The sequence below is a fragment of the Strongylocentrotus purpuratus genome, unplaced genomic scaffold, assembly GCF_000002235.5.
Source record: "Strongylocentrotus purpuratus isolate Spur 01 unplaced genomic scaffold, Spur_5.0 spur5_scaffold_6, whole genome shotgun sequence".
Lineage (NCBI taxonomy): Eukaryota > Metazoa > Echinodermata > Echinoidea > Camarodonta > Strongylocentrotidae > Strongylocentrotus > Strongylocentrotus purpuratus.
The window spans coordinates 13859227-13880774 of NW_022145612.1; the positions used below are offsets into that span (position 1 = coordinate 13859227).

Sequence of the window (21548 nt, forward strand, 5' to 3'; positions counted from 1 at the left end):
TATTTCAGATAAATAGAGACTTTGTACCCATGCAGGCCTGTGTCAGGCTGAAAATGATGAAGACCACTTTTTAAGTGTTACGGTATATGTATCTAGTTCACGAGATTATGAGATCATCCATGATGTAGTCAACTTATTGTTCTTTTGTAGTAAATTTCAGTGATGGGTCCGGAAGAGGTGGGAGTTGCACCGGGGCACCTTACCCCCTGAAAATACAATGTAGCTACCGGAAATCTAACATGTCCAGAGCGTGCTAAAAATTGTGATTGTGTCATTTGTGTGCTTCTCTCTTTTGGGCATAATCTTTGGTTTAAAAAGACACTTGATGTACAGACCCTTTTCTTCTCCATTAGGACCCACTTTACCACCCTCCCCTTAAAGAGAAATTCTGTCACTGATTTTGATTATGAATTTTAATAATCCTTTTAACATATTATATTAGATTCATATCTTTATCACCTCAAATAAAATAGACCAGGAAAGTGAGTAAAAACTTAAAATTAAAAGCTTGAAAAAGCTACCCCTTTCCCCCTTTTTTTTATAGATTATATTTTTTGATGAAAATCCCTAAAGTTTTCAACAGCATACATGTACGGCTATGATTTTGTACCATAGTTCCTGTATGAAAATAAATACTCTATATTCAATTATACTTTTGCCAAGCAGATTAAAGTATGATTTGTTGGGGTTGCAATCTTATTTTCTCTCTCTTAAAGGCCCCTAATTATGGAAGGATTAATGATAGTATATTAGAGATAGAAGATTGAATTCTATGCATCATTACCTTCTTGCTTGGCTGCTGATTGTCATCATAATGTCTTCCGATCACTCATGACAACAAGAGAGAGAGAGAGATGATGATTGTAAAGGGACTTATTTACTGTCTCTGTTAAGGCCTGTTTCCATTAGCCAGATTTGGTCTGCTATTTCTGATCAAGTGAATTAGAGGCCCAGTCACGCCTAGATTGAGCTCATTCACAGTGAAGATTGAGGCAAATGGTGTGCTATTATACCCTTGTGCTGGAGATATTACATGTACATGTAGCTTGGATATTAGCCCTGGAAGCAAACTTGGGCTTGTTTGTGAAATAGCAAGCTTTCTTGGTCATTCAGTGGGCTAATTCAATGATGAAGATGCACTCACACATACTGTAAAACAAGAAAATTTGAATGCATTTAATCTTGTGAGTAGTTTAGAATTTTGAAAGTTTCATGCCATGAAATGATTGATTCACAATTGACGCGACCCTATATGTTTGTACTTTTCAAAAGTTTCTTGCCGTAGAGATGGCTGTAGTTTATAATCATGACAACTTCATGTTTTACACGTAACTGGTTTGAAAGTACATATTTATAAGCTCTGAAGCACAAGCTTATTCCTCAAGTAAGCTTTGATCGCTTCACTTGGGCTTATGAATACCAAACACTCCAAACTCCAATTTTTCTCAAGAAGCATTGATTATTGGTCTAATAATATCTAAGGCTCAAGCTTGGTCGGGCTAGTAGGAACATGCACCTCCATTTTCTCCTAGGCCTCTAGCCAGACCGTCAGTTTGCATTCCTCCTGTGACCTGTCATTGACCTGGAATTGACCAAACCGGTTACCCGTAGGGGGTTGTTCAACTTGATCTCGGTAATGACAGGGCAGCACTGAGCTGCCTCTGAAGGAAGCACCATCAAGTTCACTGCCATATTTGGCAAATATTTTGTGATGTCATGGGGTGCTGCCGTGCAAGTGGATTTCATATATTTTTGAATTCCAGCTGGAAACAAAGTCTATACAATATGTATAAGAATATAAAGGCTGATAGTGGAAGAAAAACACACATTTTCAGCCCCCCCCCCCCCCCAATAAATATGTAGCCTAGCTCTTACGAACTAAGTGTGAAATGTATTTTGCAGGCTGGATCTGCTCTGAGGTACATGTAGAAGACAATGTATAGGCCTGCTGGTACATGAAGTTGTTTCAGCTTCTGTTTGCAGCCATAGAGCTACTACTTCGTAGTATAGGTCCATGGTGCAAGTACACCGCAAGTCTGACTTTTCAATTGAAACTAGAGGTACTGACAGTAGCCAGGTGTGCAGTATGGTATGCTTATATACAGAGTGTGTGCATATGAATGTAATTGAAGAATAACTAGAATAATTCAGGTTTATAATTCTTGTACATGTATATTGAATTATTTATATTTTTCTGGCTGTATATACATGTATGTATTGTATTTTTAACTTCAAGTAGTTTTCTTTGCAATTTGATATGTGAGGTTAGTAATAATAGTACTGAGGCAATAGTGATGCAATATTATTTTTTTTTAAATAATTAATTTATGTTGTGTTTTTTCTTCTTTTCTAGGGATAAAATTCAAGATGAGCATCTTCCAGAGCAAGATGCCATCCCTACTCCAGACATCTCTGAGAAACCCTCATCATCTCAGCACGGCAATATACCTCTCACTCCTAGCCATGACCCTCATCGTCAGAACCACACTAGCAGCTGCAGTACTAAACTCCTACAACCTGTCATCATTCACACCGCCAAGTCAAGATGTTACTTTGAATCGTTTTGTAGTGCACAATAGGACAGGAAGCATTTATGTTGCTGCAGAGAAGTTTCTGTTTAGACTCGGTTCTGACTTACAGAACCTTGAAGGCACTGGTACCTCAAGTTGTGCTGAAGATGACAATTGCGACGACATCACCAAGATTCTTGCCATTTCTCAAGGAGATGCCGAAAGCTTAATCATTTGTACGAGTGCAGAGGGAAAGTGTGAAGTCAGAGACTTGTCTGATATTGAGCAAGTGGTACACAGCAGTAGTATAATGGTTCCTGGGGAATCAGCAGAACTCACAGCAGCTGGGGTCATCACAGAAGTGGCACAAGGAGGTAACCTTGTGGAGAAGTTCTATGTGGCAAACACACTAAGCGCGGAAGCCACCTCGTTTACACATCCTATCATACGATGGACTGTTTCAGATAGCTTTGACCAGGCAGATGAGCTTAACCACTATGCTTTGAATGTTGCAGTGAACAGTTTCCCCATCTCTTACAAGGAAACCTTCACCCACAATGGCTTTGTGTATTTTGTCATGAACCAGGTTGGAAATGTCAAACTAGGGAGAGTTTGTGAAACAGCCAGGATGGAATACTACTCAGAGATCACCTTAAGGTGTGACAGTAGGAAACGACCAGGTACATCTTACACCTTGGTGCAGGCAGCTCGCGTCGGAAAAGCTGGCTCTGCCCTGCAGATGTCCATCGGTTCTGGCCCAGACAGCATCTTGTATGCGGCCTTCTCTGAATCTGATTCTGTGAGCAGCAATGCAGCCCTGTGCATGTATAGCATGGCAGATGTTGAAGCTGCCTTCCTGCAGGCGGTTAAGGATTGTCTAAGTGGGACACAGGACGCTCGTCTTTCATACCTTTATGATGCTACTTGTGACGAATTGGTAGGTACACCTTTTGCTTGAAACTGTAGGCTTTTCATTGTATTCCAATTGTATCCAACATTTTAGTTACCTTAGTTATGTTATGTTGGATGAGAGCAGAAAATCAGACACATGAATAGGGGAAAGTTGAACAAATTACATGTAGATAAAGAATGAGGAACTTTGTGAATATTTGATAGATGAGTTTAATAATTTGTGAATCACAAATTGACAAATTGGTTACGTTACTTTTGTAGGACATTTCTCCAGGGCTTCACACCTAGCTATTTGGAAGGGGGTCCAGAGTGGACTCCAGACTCTTTATGCATGAGCCCTATTTAAAAATTTCAAAAAATATTGAGAGTCTGGACTTACATTTGAGGTGCCCATGTGTCCCAGGCGCCTGTTAGTGTCAAGCCTTGTACTTCTTTTATTGGGTTTTCTTCACAAACTGACAAGAAATATCACCCGGTCATCTCAATTTTATGGCCAGATAACTTTTTTCTAAAGACAATTTATTAGCACTGCGATTAAAATGCGGTGATATTGAATGTTATTAGTTTTGTTTGTTATACATGTATGTCACAGTTCATTGGGGAAAGCCCCAATGTGTTTTATCTTGTAGAATTCAGCAAACCCGATTAATATATTACTTTATACTGTAGCCATGTTACATGTACATTTCTTAAAGAGAAGGTTGAGTTCTGGGAAGAGGTGAAAAATAATTTGTGAGCATTACTCATTCTTAGTATGCAAGTGTGGAAGAACGTCAGTTAAGCAATGTTCCCTGAAAAGCATGGCTCTTCAAATGCCTTCATATTCTAAATATGCATGTAACATCGTAAAAATCGGGGGCCGGCTTTTTACGCCTCGTGTTCGTGTAGTCCCATATACATCTTTCTGTGCAAGTGTTTGTAACTTTACCAAGACTTGGCCACACTTCTTATCATTTTGATGATTCCAGAACCTTGCAATACACACAAATTCTTATATGCTAGATGATCAAACTTTTCTGGTCGGTTCCACACCGTTTCTTTCACAATGCAATCGCATGACCAGAACTCAACTTCATCTTTAAGTTAATTCTGGTTCACATATCATTGTTCCTGGTATCAAATGACCGAATACCTTTGACTTGCCCATGTATTAATGTATATAAATATATATGTAGACCTATACCAGGTATATGCAAGGATATGTACTTTGCATCCTTACCTTAAAGTGTACTGGAGGTGGAAATGCAATTACCACATGCACGAATTGGAAGCATGAAGATGACTACGAGTCTACGACATATATGCAAAGATTGCTCATCCTTTCTTCTCTTTTCTAGAGGAATAAAAAAATCCGCCGAGGAGATGTTTGCTGTACAATGCGTCACATCATTAATTCCACTCTTTTCATTCTCTCGATAATCTCTATCTTCCTCCCTCTCTCTTTATCTGTCTCTCTATCTCCTTCTCTCTCTCTCTCTCTTACTCCCTCTCTATTCCCCTTTCTCTCTTTCTTCCTCTTTCTCTCTCCCCCTCTCTCTCTCACTTTCTCTCTGTCTCTACCTCACTCTCTCTCGATCTCTCATTCCGTGTATTAAACTTTGGTACCGTGGATGCAATATTGGTGTCGTCCTGACTTCTAGCTTGTCTAAGATGTTGAGTGTATAATCTCTAGGTTCATTATGACGTTCACACGATGACAACCAGTCAATCTTGATTCTATATTGACTTCTCTATCAAGACATGTCCAAAACCACCATTTAGCTGTCCAAAATCTCATGATATTAACATAAATTGAAATTTTGTTAATTATCATCTCACAATAGAGTTATCATACACTGCCTAGTTTTCTAGAAGAAAGCTTATTTGCTATAGTGAAATGTTATTTAACTGAAGATGGACTGCAAGATCTGTCTCTGAAATTGAATTAAAAAAATATACAATACACTAATTTCTTATTGAGCAAAACCAACAAAAATAATAGTGAATGAAAATACTTACGGTATACAGTCTTTTGTTGCAGAATAACTGCAATGTTAATGTTTTAAAAAATTTAATCCCTAGAAATTGAGAAGTTTTAACATTTAATACACTACGTAAAAATATATAGAATTTAAACATTTCTGGCCAATTCATGTTAATTCAATATCTTTGTCTGATTCCTTGAATTCTTTCATTGAAGCGTTTGCTGAAAGATTTCCAGAGAGAGTCAAATCGAAACTTGACAAATTGCCCAATAACTGTTGGGTTTTATTGAATCCATAAATCTTACTGGATTAAATGGGGCCATATGGATACAAAATCCAGTGGAAATAATTGCAATAATTGTACTGTCAAACACAGACCTGATAATTACCCAATTTAAATCGGTTTCCCAATTTTTTTTTCTCCCAATTTTTTTTTTTTTTTACCTGATTTTTTTTTCTTCCCGATTTTATCCCTATTTTGCTGATTTTTCCCCATTTTTTCTCTATTCTTCACTATTTTTTTTAAAAGGGGGGAATGTTGTTAGATGCCATTTTTTCCCCAGAACCCTCTTCTTCTTTTTTTACTCAAAGGGGCATGGTTGAGGGGGGGGGGGGGGGGGGAGTTTTTTTTTTTAGTGCTCACTATCACCCCTGCAAACACAACTGTCTTATGATATGTGAAAAAGGAAGGAGTTGCTCCAAAAAGAAAAGGCCTTCTGTAGATTGAGGTATCCAAATGTGCATGCTTGTGGATTGTCTTCAAATGCACAGGGATTCATTGCAATTGGAATAACAGATCAGAAGTCACCCCAAACTATAAAGTCAGTATCAGAAGCAATACACCTGACAGATGCTGGATTTAATTAAAAGTAGTTGATGTTGTTTTGATTGACCATCTGAAACTGATCTCTAGAAATAGTTCCCTGGATGCATGTGCAGACGTCCTGTCACAGATAGAAACGCTTCAAGTCTGTCATGTTCGTCATGTTCGTCAAGTTGGGAGAGCAAAAGAGACATATATACTAAATAAAGATAGATCTTTATGGATAGATACATAGGATAAGCAAAGATATAGAGTGAGGGAAAGAGAGAGAGAGAGAGAGAGAGAGAGAGAGAGAGAGAGAGAGAGAGAGAGAGAGAGATTCCTACTTTTAATCAGGCCTACAGCCCTGTACATGTACTCTCTTTTCATTGGCAATACTGTTTTTCAAATTACTTTGTTCAAAGTTTGGACATACTAGTAAACTGCTTGTTTGTAAATTGAACTATCACCTACATGCACATGTAGATTTAGATGACAGAAATACATTGTTGTCTACTTCATGTTACTATAGAGGAATTAATTTCCCATATTTAATGTAAAGAAATACTTGGTGCTAAGATGAAAGAGATGGCTTGCTGCTGCTTGCATCTCTGTGGCAATAATCTGTATGGAGTTGGCATACAAATGGAGATGTACTTTCAAAGCTTTTTCTGAGGATGAAATGAAGTCTAATATCTTTTCTTTGTCATGGTAATTCTCATTTACTCTCATAGTTATCGTATTCAGCACTCGTGCCTGTACATCAAAATACATTGTAGGTCTCCTGTGCTTCGCAGCAAGCTTTCATTACTTATACACGTGCATAATTATTGTCCAGAAAGCTCTTAGGAAAATGGAAATATCATAAATTTATGAATATGATAGCAACGAATGAATGATATGTAGCGTGGTCTGCGAAAACCATCAATATTTCCCATTCATGGCTAGTCAAGCAGACCTAATAATCCTTTACGCTCAATTGCCATTCTGCTGAAATAAGATGAGTCTTAGGCCGTGAATGGAATAGGTAAGGTGTACCTTTACTTTTGGTCTGTTGGGGGGCTGAAGTCTCTGCCGCTGTTTCCTGGCTCTCATGGACTTTACCCTCACAACGCTACATGTCATGTTGTGCATATACAATTATATATAAATATATATGTATTCCCTGATGTTAATGATCTGTAGCAAAATCGTTTTCAGGTTCAGGTTTCAGTTTTAACTATGTTGTCTAATTTAGGAGCAGGAATATACTACAGTGTAAATGCCTGAAACTGATTCATCGTTTCTGCTTGTAACTATTGAATTTCAACTGCAGGCTAACCCACTTCTGTTTATTTGCTAAATCTATTATTTTCTTATTTTTTTCTAATAAACATGAAAAACTACATTAAAAAAAATGAATGGCATTCAGACATATTAGTAATGACAAGAATCATGAGGAAAGGATTTCAAGAGACATACAAATAAGGTTGATATTGTTTTTATCTTGTATTGTCTTCATTATTTCAAAGCTTTCAAAGGAATATTCTACAATGTATTATTTCTGGCTAAACGCACTGCATTTCATATGAATATGATATTTTGGATGACCACATTTCCATGTACCTTTGTCATACTTTAACTATAAAGCAAGCCCTAAACCATTTTGTCAACTTCAGATTTAACTTTGGTAGAGGAAATGGACTCACAATTTTCAAGAATAGATTTTCTCCTGACAAAGCCCTGAATTAATCACAAAAAGATGGGACAGTAATTGATGTTTTATCCATCATGTTTGGAGTTCTGCATGTACATGATGTAAATTCACCTTTGCTCCTTTCGCAAATGGATTTTTGATTCATTTTTCTGCATTTTTTAAAGCATTACATTCAATGGATATAAAAAGCTGACCAGACCTAGAGCTCTCCAGATCAATTGTGGATGTACAGTGAGTTGGACAATGATTGATGAAAAGGGAACGTCTCACAAATTGAGCTATATTGCTTTAGAGCTTGCAGGAAATTACCGTGCAGTGTCATGTTCTAGTCCATCGGGCTCAGCTTTCTGACATTTGCTGTTTTCTCCATTTGCAATTCAGCTGTTTTCGAGATTCAATTTCCACTTATTATTTAAGCCAATTTGTTTTCGCTCCAAATTTCATTTTGTAACAATCAAGGCAGTATTGGAAACGGTTTTGTTGTTAGTCGGTGACCCGTATGCCCTTCTTTTTGTCTCTTTTTTTGCCACTCTATATGACCAATATAGCTGACCACGGTCAAACCAAATAATACGTAGAGTGTTAAATGTTTGTATTCATTAGGAATTAGTGAGAAAGGTCTCATACTATTTAGGTTGATAAGAATTATATCTATAGTACATGTAGCTACTAGTTTGAGATGTATTAAACCGAAGGTGGAGTTCTGGTAAAGGAACAACTAATTTGTTAGCTTTCTTATTACATGTACATGTACCGGTATGTCACTTTAGAAGATTCATATTAGAAATTTCTCTCGCTCATATTAAAATTTTTCACAGAATTGGCTACGGTATATCAACTAGAATACATATACATGAATAAGTATTAATTACAGATTTGTCATTGGTAATAAGAAATACTATTGGTCTCTCCAGGTCAACTTGCATTGTGACATTAGTTTACGTTATCATGGGTAGTCATTGATCCACTTACAGTATTTTATACAATTAACAAAATTGCAATTTTTAAATTTCATGTTTACACTACCCTGTCTTCCCATTTCTAAACTAATAAATGACTGTTTTTTTCAAGCTGATCTTTTGTCTTGATTCATATGTATTACACAAGCGCGTAGCCATGCAGGATTTCATTTTAGGGGGGGTGGTAGTGAGCACGCAAAGCGCGCGAATCACTTAAAGAGCGCGCGAAGCGCGCTCCCTAGGGAGGTGGGTGCAGGGAAGCTTTGAAAGAAGACGATTCGTTGTACCTTTCTCGACTCATAATCCTTGTCTGAATTCAGTCCCTCCCCTCTCTCACGCAAAGCTTTGACGTTTCATTAAATTATTAGAGAAAGAAGACGATTCGTTGTACCTTTCTCGACTCTTAATCCTTGTCTGAATTCTGTTCCCCCCCCCCTCTCGCGCGAAGCTTTGATGTTTCATTAAATTATTAGAGAAAGAAGACGATTCGTTGTACCTTTCCCGACTCATATTTCTTAATTCGAACTCAGTTTCCCCCTTCCCGCGCGAAGCGCGGAAGCTTTGACGATTCATTGTACCGTTCTCGACTCCTTTTCCCTTTTTCTTCCTACGTCCTCTTTTTTTTTTTCTTATCTTTCTCTCTCTTTTTTTTTTTGGCCGGCTTTTTTGGGGGGCGACCGCCCCCACCGCCCCCCCTGGCTACGCGCCTGGTATTACATGTATATCTACATGTATGAAAAAGAGGAATGAAATTGGAATGAAACTGTAAAATTTGCTCATTTTTTGTCACCCTCTATTGTGATTACAGATCCTCCCTGACGACATATTGCTAGGACTCATGTGTTCTCAAGAATACTCTTTTACATACGCCAATGGCATCCACCCTCTCGTATCCTCTGCTGCTGTGGAGATGTCATCCCATGTCCCAACCTCTATTGTCTCGGCAGTAGTCAGAAATCACACTGTGGTGTTCATTGGAACCCAAGAGGGAGACCTGTTGAAGGTGAGTGAGATGTGTAAACAATGCAATGAATGAATGAGTAGCCAGTATATGATCAGATGCATGCAGCCACCATATTTGATAAACATGTATTTGGCATGGTATCCGGCCATTGCTTATTTTTCAGAGGAAACAAGTAGAAACATTTAAGAAACATTTAAGAACCATTTGTATGTCTTAAAACAAACACATTTTATAACTGACATTTTTTCTGTATGTGAAAATGGAACATTTTGAAAAACAAAGCAAATGAACAGACAAATTAATAAGTAGACATTGGTGAAATACGCAACAGTGCTTTAATGTTTGTTGTACTGTAATAGAATACAAATGGATTGACAAAGGAAGAATGAAAATAAAAACACCATTAGAAAATCTCTACACTTTATATTCATCTTAAAAAAATCATTGCAAAATGTTTAAGATAAACATAAATAAGACAATATTTTTGAAAATGTTTATCAGGAAGGTGAAGGGTTAAAATATTTTGTGGAGAGAACAAAAAATATAGAAACATTTTAATTAGAAAATTTACAATTTAGAAAAAATAATAGCACATTGAATAGATATACGTGCTCAGGCATCAGTGTTGGAAAAAACAAATTGAACGCTGGATGTTCTTTTAGGTTTTTCCCATCATACCTGACTTTATCTGGCAGCCATTAAGTAGATGATTGCATTAAATTTGATGACGCAATTACTCTGATTAAATTACGACAGATTAGTACCCAATTTATATGTATTACTTCATTGGGACTATTTTGCTGCTGCTATCTTTAGAACCTTTGATTATTGCCGTATTTATAGCGATGAAAGTGGGTTATCAAATTAATTGTCCTCCATTAATAATTAAGTTGCTTCTACACATTTAATTCTCTTGAAAAGAATGAAGTAGAAGAAGAAGGATATTGATCAGAAGAAGAGGAAGGATAAGGATTAGAAGAAGAAAGAGAAGGAGAACAGCAAGAAGAAGAATGATATTAAAGAAGGACAAAAAAATGATGAGAAGAAATGGAAGAGGAGGAGAAGGAGTCTAATTTTAACGTATTCAGTATTGAAATGGTTCATTTATTTTCAGATCTTCATCAAAGAGATAGAATGGTGAATTCTGTAGTGTTTATATACATGTAGTGCTTGAATGGTTCATATTTTCATCTTGCATTCACCGTATGATATTTGTGTATATATGCATCCAGCATGATTTAATTGATGGTACAGGTATGCTACCTGTTTGTCGTTCCAAGTGTTCATCTGATAGCAAAAAGTGATCTAACCATAAAATTATGCTCGAATCCTTCCTGATTCTTTGGGTATGATACATCTTGAGGCTTTTTAATTCAAGGATCCACATCTTTTCTGGACTTTGAGATACTGTCTGTAGACTTAATTTGGTTGCTTTTTCCCAGAAGTGAAATTTGAGAGGCATATGGACATCTTTTGGGGTTTGCTGCATCCCTTGCGACGACTTCCCTGCAAGCATCGCTTCCTACCCACAGACCATGCACTAGTCTAAGGTTAGGTGGGGTATTGTTTAGTTTCTGTAGCGCCAAAATGCCGCAGGATTCCCAACTCCCGATACAATCAAGAAGCCTGCGGGAACAATGCTTGCCTACCACATGAAACTCTGCCATCACTCCTTTTCTCTGTTATTGACATTGTGTAGGCGAGAGAAAATTCAGACTCTCTCCACCGAGACCCCATTTTGCATTTGATGAACTTCCCCCGTGTGGTTTTCTCATCTCCGCTGCATTCGAGCAGCAACATATGGCATCCCAAATGCCGGCTCCAACCATGTGTAAATATGCGCGCAGTCTTGGGGTGGAAAAACGTGAAATCTCGAGTTGTCTAGGGGCCCCCAGATCGATGTTGTTGTAATCTCGAGGTTCTCCTGGCAATAGACTTTCTCTCTGATTTGTATTGGATGTTTTCTTTCTCTTGAATTTCATGAAACCGCATGTGCAGGTTGGTATTCATGTAAAACAGACTTCATTTAAATTCAATTTGTTTGTCTTGGTCTGTGGGATTTGCAATTCAATATAAGAGAAAAAGTGAAGGAGAAGTCACCATCCTCTCCTAGCTTCCCTAATCTTTTTATATATATATGTATTTCATTTTCTTATTTCCAAGATGCAACACATAATTTGCAGTAACTGAAGGTGTGGTAAAACTTTAAGTAGTCTATGCTACCATAGCTCCATGCTTGAAGTTTGCTATCAAGAACTATTCAGTAAGAAAATTGAATTCAATTATTAGACTTGCATTTGATATTGTGTAAGATTTAGAGAACAATTGTACACTTTATGCAAATGTACCATGCAAAGAAAGATCTATTAAGACTATAAAAATAACCAAGTAATTACAAATGATTAGTCAGAAGGGCCCTTAACTCATTCAGCTTGAGGTTTCTGGTAAATTGGAAAACAAAGTTGGAAACCACAAAGTGTTTTCCTTTGTGTTGGTGTTTCAATGATATAAGTTTAAACTCATTTACATGTACCGGTATGTGGCAAATGTACAGTCACTGTTGGAACTTTTCCACTTCTTAATATTCTCTTTGATACATGTATAGCATTTCTAGTATTTTCTACCCCTTTTCATGATCTATAATTACTCCTTATATCTTGTATCCCATAGTAGGACCGGAAGATCACAGTTTGGTTCCTTTGTTTTGAATACAAATCTTAATTTCTCTCTCCAACTGTCTCTCTTCCCTCTCTCTCTTTCTTTCCCCTCTCTCTAATTACAAAGCTTTTTAAAAATAAACTTGTTAAAACCAAAACTTTCTGGCACTGCTTATTGATTAGTAATTTTGTACATTCAGTGTATTTTTCTTTCATGTTGATTTTTGTGAGAATTTTATTTTCTGGCATACATGTAGTCATGTACCAAAGCTCATATGTTGTTTTGTTAATTTTATTGCATACATGTTGCTCTGAAAATAGAGAGAGTTTGCCATTTGAATATTTTCCAAAATTTCTTGTTGGGTTTGCCAAGTTAATGAATTGGGCTTTTACAGACACATGATTTCCTCTTTCATCTTTCATCTAAATAAGGAAGTTGACTATTATTCCAATTTGGGTTCATAATCGTTGAGTTATGAACTTAGAATATTTGCCAAGCATCACTATATGATGATTGCATTCATGCATTATAAATGAGGATGATTGAATTCTCCATATGGCATATAGCAATATATATCCCCATAATGCATTGGGTTTCTGATACCTCAGAGATTTTGCAGACACACTAACGACCGGTGATTCTAAAACACGTATTCTGCTATAATGCGATATGCTAATAATCCATTATTTGCCATTCTTGATCTTGCTAGATAGTTACTAATTTTGAAAAATACACAAGCAGTAAGCATATTTATTATTTAAAAAAATACCGGTATACCACCATTGGCAAATGCCAGCGCTTGGAGAAATTCTCTTGGAAAACTTGGCATGCTGCAGCACAGTGGCTTCTTTTCTCAAGCCATGATTGTGCGCTATATCGTCTGTATTTTTTTTATAATATCCAGTAATATAAAGCAGGGTCACATATTTGAAGATACCAGAGGTCTACATTTTAAAGAAATTTACATCATTAGAGGTTTAGGGCAAACATATTCTCATTCTTAGTCCTATTAACAGTGAAGTGTGAGTCCAATACTGTAAGGCCCGTTTTGACCGGAAGTTTACCATAGGTATGTGACTGCAAAATCCCTAGTAAAAAATGAGCACCACTTACGTTGGCTTGTTTTCAGTTGCATGCGTAGGAAGAATTGCACCGTTTATACATTTTGTTTTGTTTTATTAATTTGTCTAGAGAAATATGGCCTTCTTGGGTAGTTAAACATTCTTTCCATTTTGCTTGTAAATGGTGTCCAATTCAGATCAGAATTTCACTAGATTTCTTTATTTGTGCCAACTATTTCAAAAGTATATTCCTCCCTTGTAGCATGTCTGATTTGTTTGTAGGTTCATTCTTTGAAATAAGAAATTGAAACGTTTGTTCCTTTCCTTTTCATTAGTGATCTGCCAGCATGGAACAAAAGACCAGGGTATGTCTAAAATGCAGACAGTCATGCAGCTAGTCTTTGTTTTTATTTAGACTTGTGATCAAAATGGAAGCAGGTGAAGAGAGATAGGTACATTTCAGATTGGGAGGGGGAGGGGTGGGGGGGGGGGGGGTGGGAGTCAACATAATGAAACAAAAGGTGAATATAAAGATGATCTTTTGAAATTGAATGCTCCGAAAGAACAAACAGTGGATGACAAAGTAGGAGGAACCAAGATTTGTCATATAAAATGAGTCATAACACTTTAATACTCCACTTCACATTTTTATAATCTAATGGATACTTTTTTTTCTCTTGTTCTCTTATGTTTCATAATGCAATTAGCGCAGTTTTTCTCAAAACAAGTCATGTTGTTGTTACAACAACTCAGCCACACAGGCATTAAATGCCTGCAAAAGTCAGGGGTGGGGGGTTGAGAGTACCGGTAATTAATCTTATAAATTGAAATTGAAAGCGTCTGCGTCATATTTTTATTTTCTGTTAGCTTGTCATTTCTGAATTATTACTCAGATTATGTGCTTTTAGATGATTTAGTTCTCCAAAAGAGCATGTTTCAAATGTGAGGGTAGTGGAAGAGCAGTATTTCATGGCTTCAACAATTTTTTATATATATTTTTTTATTGGTGCCACCAGTGCAATTAGTTGATGACATCGACATAGTTAATCTTTGGATTGTTTTTTGTGCTTCATTACATCAAGCAAAACTGACTCATTAATCCAATTTTTCGAGGGAGATCGAATGTATATTTAATAAGCGATGTAGTCTCAGTTTTCAGCTTTGATTATAGATATGGAAGCAAATTAGATTTTCTTTCAATTTATTGTTTTTTGAAAGGATGATATATATATCTAGTGCTCTTGTATCAGCAAGTTTGAATTATGAATAAGAATAGGTAGGTGTTCTGTAAGAAAAGCGCCAATTGTAGCAAATTAATTCAAATTAATACAACCTCTCCCCCCCCCCCCAAAAGAAAAGAGATTTATATGCTCAATCATGAACTTCTTGGTTCTTCTTTTCTTACATTGTCTACAGTTTCATTCCTCCCAAATTCAAATCTGTAATACATCTGATGATCAATTCTGTGTTCTACTTCTACGTATTGTAATTTGAAATGTGTGGTACGAGAAACAGCGTTCTTGTGTACTGGTATGTGATATATAATCTTGTAGGGAGCATAGTCTCTTTAGAGTCAGAAAGACATTATTATGTGTTCAAGTATATGAAGTAACGCCCTTTTGACTCTCAGCAGACATGGTGTCAGAGGTTGACTGACATCTGTCACCGATCCAAGATGTTGGGAGTTATTGCGATATTCCGGTCCTTCTGGACATACCTCTTCCCCATCTCCTTTTGTCTGCTGGTATTTGTATAGGGAGGAAAGTGATATGGCGATGATGCGAGCGTGGAATATCTTCGGATATTGATATTCATGAGTAGAGCGGTTTTCAGCTTCATCACGTTTTCGCAGGAACCATGAAATTTTTATTTTCTAAAGTGGAAGTCCATTAGAGCCATGATGTTGCTCGGTCATGCTTGGGTTTTACTGCTGAATATGGTTTACTGGTTTTGAAATCTAATGACCTTTGTCGTGTGAAGATTTTCACACACACAAATAATTAATACACAAATCTTGAATGCCTTTAAATTTTAGGCCTAATGTTCTTGATGAAATGGACCTGTATTTCTGCTTCATATTTAAATATTGTCTATTTGGAGTTAGAAAGACATTATCTCGCATATGTTAACATATATTTGCCCTTCTGGTTCTGAACAGATAGTATTTAATATTCACCCTATTAAGACCTACAATCAGACCAACAAACTAAAATGAACATAACATGTGCATTAATCTGACTGGCCAAGAATCTGTCAGTTTGGAAATGAGTTTGAGTCAGTTTCGGGTCAGTTTGGAGTTGCGCATGGTTAGACGATGTGCCTAAGTTATTATCTCTTTATTTCTTTTAGAGCTTCTTTCTCTTATCACTCAAGCCTGATTGCTTTCTTGTTTATTTTTATACATGTTTTTAAAATGCAATATTAGATATCCTACTCTAAAGTTTACTCTATCGTTTGTCTATTTTTGTTTTTTATTTATCAATTCAAGGTCCATGTTATGAGTAATACAACGGGAAGACTGTATGAGACGGTACCGCTCGGTTCTACACCCATCCTACCTGATATGTACAATGACCAAGACACTAGTATCCTCACTGCAAATCAACAATCAGTAAGTACTTTAGTTTGCATGGGATTGTCGTATCCAAAGACAAATACCCTTTTATTCTGCACCCAAATTTTAGGCTGGTTCTGAGGTGCCTGAATTTAAGACCATCCTAAATTGTTATATATTGTGTCTAATTTTCAAACCATTTCTGAGGCCCTCTGAATTTTGACCGGCCTAGGTCATCTTGTACTGCCTTTCCACCACCCAAGGATTTGTGACACCAATGCAGTCACCACATTATTGCACCCTTTATTGCACCCCTCGGTTGGGTGTGTCACTGCTTCTATAGTAGCCGAAAGCTTTCATTACATGAAACTTTCTTGATTGTAGACAAGAGCATTTTCATGGAAAGAAAAAAATGGTGTTGTGCGTGTCATTGGTTTTGTTGCATGAAAGTAACACATTTTCATGCGCGCACAGAGGTTTGTGGTTTTACAGAATACTGGAGTTAGGGTGCCCTTATTCTGGACCTGAAACACCTCTAAGACCAAACCAACAGCATCCGGAACTTTAGGGCACCTTACAATGTAAATCATGCTACCTGTTACACTGGGAGTGGGAGTCATGTGGCCATAGGTCCTCATGAAGGTGACCTAACTGCAGTATACCATAGACGTATATGAGTGTACCTAGGGTAAAAGTTCTTAAAGTTTGTGTACAATCTTGGCTATATAAGCTACCATATCAAGTTTGAAAATGTTGTCCATTATTGCAATTTATGTAACAGTGAGGCTCAAAATCTTCCATGTTTGTACAATAGTTTTATCATGGAATTGATTCAATTATCTTGTTCCTTACTAAAGCCCTTGCAAATCTTTTTACTGTCAGTGATGACAATGGTTGGATAGCCCTCAATCATAGTATAATTAGTATTATTACCATTGAATAAGTTCTCAACATTTAATCTATAAACAGGTATTTAAGCACCGTCTTTTTCCTTGAAAATGTACACTAATTTGTCCATTTACATGCACATGTAGTACAGAAAATAAAAGTTTATGTCATCATTTTGTTCCCAGTTCAGTACAATTCTTTTACTTTAAACTGTGTAAACTTTGTCTTGATGTGGTTGAAAAATCCAGAGAATTTTGACCCCATTTTCATGACGTCAGAAATACATTGCCATTTTGCTGTGATGGTTACAGTACATGTATTATTTACGAATGAATGAAACATTGTTGAATATAATGAATCCTCACTACTGGAGCGCTGGGAATTGACAGTCATTCACTATAAAACATTCATTTTGATTTACCAGTAAGTGTTTTTTTTAGCCAAGCAACCTCGAAATTGCACTAAGTCTTTGATCTATTTTTAGATAAATTGAAAAGGAAGGATTTTCTTTTGAAAAGCAGCTATTTAGATTCTAGAAGAAACTTTATAGGATGGGGTTTAGGGTTATATTTACCTGTACATATATATACATTCTCATTTTGTTTCTCATGGTTTTTTAAACTTGGAAGTAGGGTCCATGATCGAGTAGCGCATATATGGTTCACTACAAACTGTATCCACCATTAGTCTTTTTTAAACAGATTTAATTGCTGTTTAAACTTTAAAGCTTATATGACTTTGCATTGTTTTAAAAGGGAAGTCCATACTGTCATCAATTTCCTTTAATATATTGAATGGTGTTGTAATTTTATATTTCTTCAAAGAGATGAAAAACATATATGACTTTATTATTGCAGAAAATGAGAGAGTCATTTGAAATGAAATCCAAGAGTTGCAAATTTGATGGATTATAACTTTGAAAATTCTTAACTTATTTCTTATTTTTGGATTTTCCTCAAGCTTTTGAACAATGATCTGTTTTCTTTTCTGAGCTGTTGTTAAAACATATGAAATTTAAGTTGGAATTCTCCTTTAAAACAACCCCCATGCATTCACATCCAACTGACCACTAATGCAATGCCTTCTATATTACCAATTTTCCATCTCTAGAGAGCACAATGTTAATTACAGTTTACAAACCTTGATGTTTCATTACCAGAGTGTGAAACTTTAGAAAGACCTCTTCTAATTGCATTTCCCTATTTACATAAAGGTTATTGCAAATGTTTGTGGGTAGACCACATTATTTTTGCAACACTGAACAGCAAATAGATGCACTTTATTCTTTAAACAGCTATACTAGTGAATCTTTATAGTTTATACAATGTATTTGTCATTGGAGCTTTCACATTAATTTGAGTAGAATTTTGAGAGATACATGTAGTTTATAACATTTTCTGCTTATCAAATTGGAGTCTACATTTAAACTGAAGAGAGCGATGACTCTTCTGAGAAAAAATCCCGGCCCCCCCACTCAGAGGTCGGAATGACCGCATGCGTGTTGCCAAAATGTCCGGTAAAGGGGTACTTTTCGTGCGACAAAGTCCGGCCCGAGAATTGTAAAAAAAGGGGTGTATTTGACTTTTCACCCGGAGATTTCTTTAAAAAGGGGGTGTTTTTCCTTTTTTCTCTTATCTCTTTGGACTCCTGAGAAATTATTCCGAATTTAGGGGGGTATATTGAACATTTTTCCTGATTTAGGGGGGTCTCCAAGGCAGGAAAAGCCCGCGAAAAGCCCGCGAAAGGGGGGTTCAGAAATGTTGGCAGTCCTCAGATAGGGGGTGCTTTCAAAAAGAGGGTACGAGCATATGCGTACCCTAAATAACACTGAGTGGGGGGGCCGGGGAAAAAATGTGGCGAATGATGACCACATAGGAGTCACAATTCATTAATTGTTTGGGTGTGCTGATAATAGCTACTGTATATAGCATCTGGAGGCCCAACCCTAATGACTAAGAATGACCAGACAGTTTATTGACAAGACAAGGTTTAATTTGTCCAGTCCCAAGGTGTCATCCTACGAGGACATAATGAAGGCAATTAATCTCCATTCAGGAGCCGTATACAACGGAAGCCTTCCTTCTGCAAGGCAAAGGCAAACACTGATTGCTGGTTTCTTGTCTCCTCCTGCTTTCATTTGAGGCCCATCTCTGTTTTCTTTCCTTTTTGGTGTTATGATTTTAACATGAAATACATGTAAAGAGCAGTCTGAGGAAATTTGGACATTGCAGTAACAAAAATAATTTACATAATGCTATTTCAATTTGTTTTGAGCATCGATCTGTATTGCATTGACAAATTAATTTTAGCAACATAATGTGCTTTAGAAATGAACCCTTGTAATAATTGCATGTGAGGAAATTATTAAATATCATTAAATAGAAGTCCCCTCCTCATTATAAAAAAAAAATCAAGAAACTGGGATTCATTTTAACATGTACTTGGCCTTAACAATTTAAAAGAGGAAATGACAATAATGAACAATTACACCCTCATTTATTGTTAATTTCTTGTATGTGTTTTGTTGATATAAATGGGATCTATTAAATGATAGGCAGAAATAATCTTTTTAGATTGGTCAGCCTTAAAACCCAAGAACAACAACAACAAGATAGGAGAATTATTGGATACTGTATACAATTAGGCAATGGCATAGATAAAAGTGGAATGAAGGCCATATAAAAGAAAAGGGGGAGAAAGGAAAGAGGACATGTCCAAGAAAGAAAAGTACTGCATGCATATGACAAGAATTCCACTTTAATTATTAATGTTGCTTCGGTTTTGTGTAATAGTTAACACCCATCATCCCTTAGGGGAAGTTGTTGTGACATATTAAATATGCATGACTATATACTATTACTGTCAATATTAGTTAATGTTATCTGATTATAACCCACAATATTTGATCAAACTCCTCCATTCACGCAATAGTCGTGAGTGACTCCGGAACGTACAATATGGCTGCATACCAGGCAGGTGTTGTGATTTTTCTCTCCAGCGAGTTTTCATAAAGAGTTTAATAACCTTGGATAATTGAAGCATGATATGATCTTGACAATACACTGTTGTGATTTTAGAAGAGCCCTTGCCCTGTGCGTCATTGAAATGAAAACAGCGCTTCACACGGATTGTACTATTGTAGTGGTCAGGAGCACGGCTCGCTTCACCTACTATCAAAATCACTGAAGAACCGTTCACATTTGTCGTCAAATTCATTTCACAAGACAATATGATGAAGTGATAATGATCTGATTTAAAAAAGAAAGAAAATATGATTGCATTATAGAGTAGATGACTTCTCGTGATGACAGGCACGCCATGGTGTCTTTTTGAGTCTTTACAAGAAACATGCATCATAAGTGTGCTTGGAATTTGAATACATAATGTGAACAACTCTAGTTTATTGGCTCATGGGAAAGGCAAAATTATGTGTGAATATGGAGCATCTGCCCCATTTATAAAAGTGTAAAGTCCAGCTGGAGAAGAAAATTTTGAGGTTTCTTTGAAGAAAATAAAGATGAAAACGCTCAATAATATTTTATAAACACTTTAGTGTATACTACCCTTTACTGTGCAAACAAGTATATACGGTCATAAAATGCATAATAACTAAAAATTTATGAGATGGTTTTTTTGCAAATTACCAACTTTATACAAAGAATGGGACGGTAGCTGTTGTATTAAGCCTACATGTCAGACTACATGCAAAGCATTTCCATCAGGAATTCAGCCCCTTTTTCTTTTGTAACTCCAAATAATTGTCAAATTCCATATGTAGGTCAAACCACTCCTTCAAGTCAAAAAAGTTTAAATTAAAGTTATAATATTTTTGAAAAATGTGCTCGTCCAAAGAATGTATAACTATTAGTATAAGAATATAGAATATTGAGAGTTTTCTTTTTTTCCGTATTGAACTTGAGCGTGACTGGATCGAGTGCCTATACTTGTGAAAGTAACCCAATATCCCTTCTCTATTGTGGTTTCTAATAGCTCTACCGATTGGCAGTGGCTAACTGTGGGCAGTACTCAACCTGTGGAGAGTGCATTGGAGTAGGAGGGGCTGAGGACGGAGACCCTTATTGTGGATGGTGTACTCTGCAAGCAACGTGAGTTCATATTTCATATTATATCCAACTATACACAAACTATTTTCTAATTTCACCTGCCCTACAGGTAAACATTCTCACCTAATGCTACAAAAGTAGTAGGCCTACCAAGTATTGGGAAGTTCAGAAAAAGGAAATACCAAGGGTAAGTTTTCCCTGGCATGGATGCTGACTGAAAGGGGTATAAAATGTGTCAATATGTACTGTCAACCTCCAAAACCACCTTGGTCTTCTCAAAACACCTCTAAGGATGCTGCAAGGCAATATTTCACAAGAGAAGCATACTTCCAAGTGAAAATTTCAAAGGTTACCTGGAGGATGTAGCACTCAGAATACATTCCAGAGGCATGCTGGGTCACAAAGCACATGTAATTCAGTTGTATGACACTTGCTCCTGCAACAACTGCTCTACATCAATTTCGTACTCTAACCAAATTCTTAACTGCAACCCTGGACCCTACACTATACCTAATC

General features: G+C 36.6%; 1 protein-coding gene across 3 annotated transcripts in view; it reads left to right on the plus strand.

Annotated features, from left to right (window-relative positions):
- LOC576714 (plexin-A4) overlaps window positions 1–21548 on the plus strand; it is an 83316-nt gene that overhangs the window by 7259 nt on the left and 54509 nt on the right. For all 3 annotated transcript variants that reach the window (XM_031000506.1, XM_031000508.1, XM_031000507.1), the window contains exons 2-5: window positions 2354–3447; window positions 9652–9846; window positions 16015–16137; window positions 20959–21074. In XM_031000506.1, the coding sequence (XP_030856366.1) occupies window positions 2368–3447; window positions 9652–9846; window positions 16015–16137; window positions 20959–21074 (1514 nt within the window). In that variant the 5' untranslated portion in view covers window positions 2354–2367. The remainder of the gene's footprint in view (window positions 1–2353; window positions 3448–9651; window positions 9847–16014; window positions 16138–20958; window positions 21075–21548) is intronic.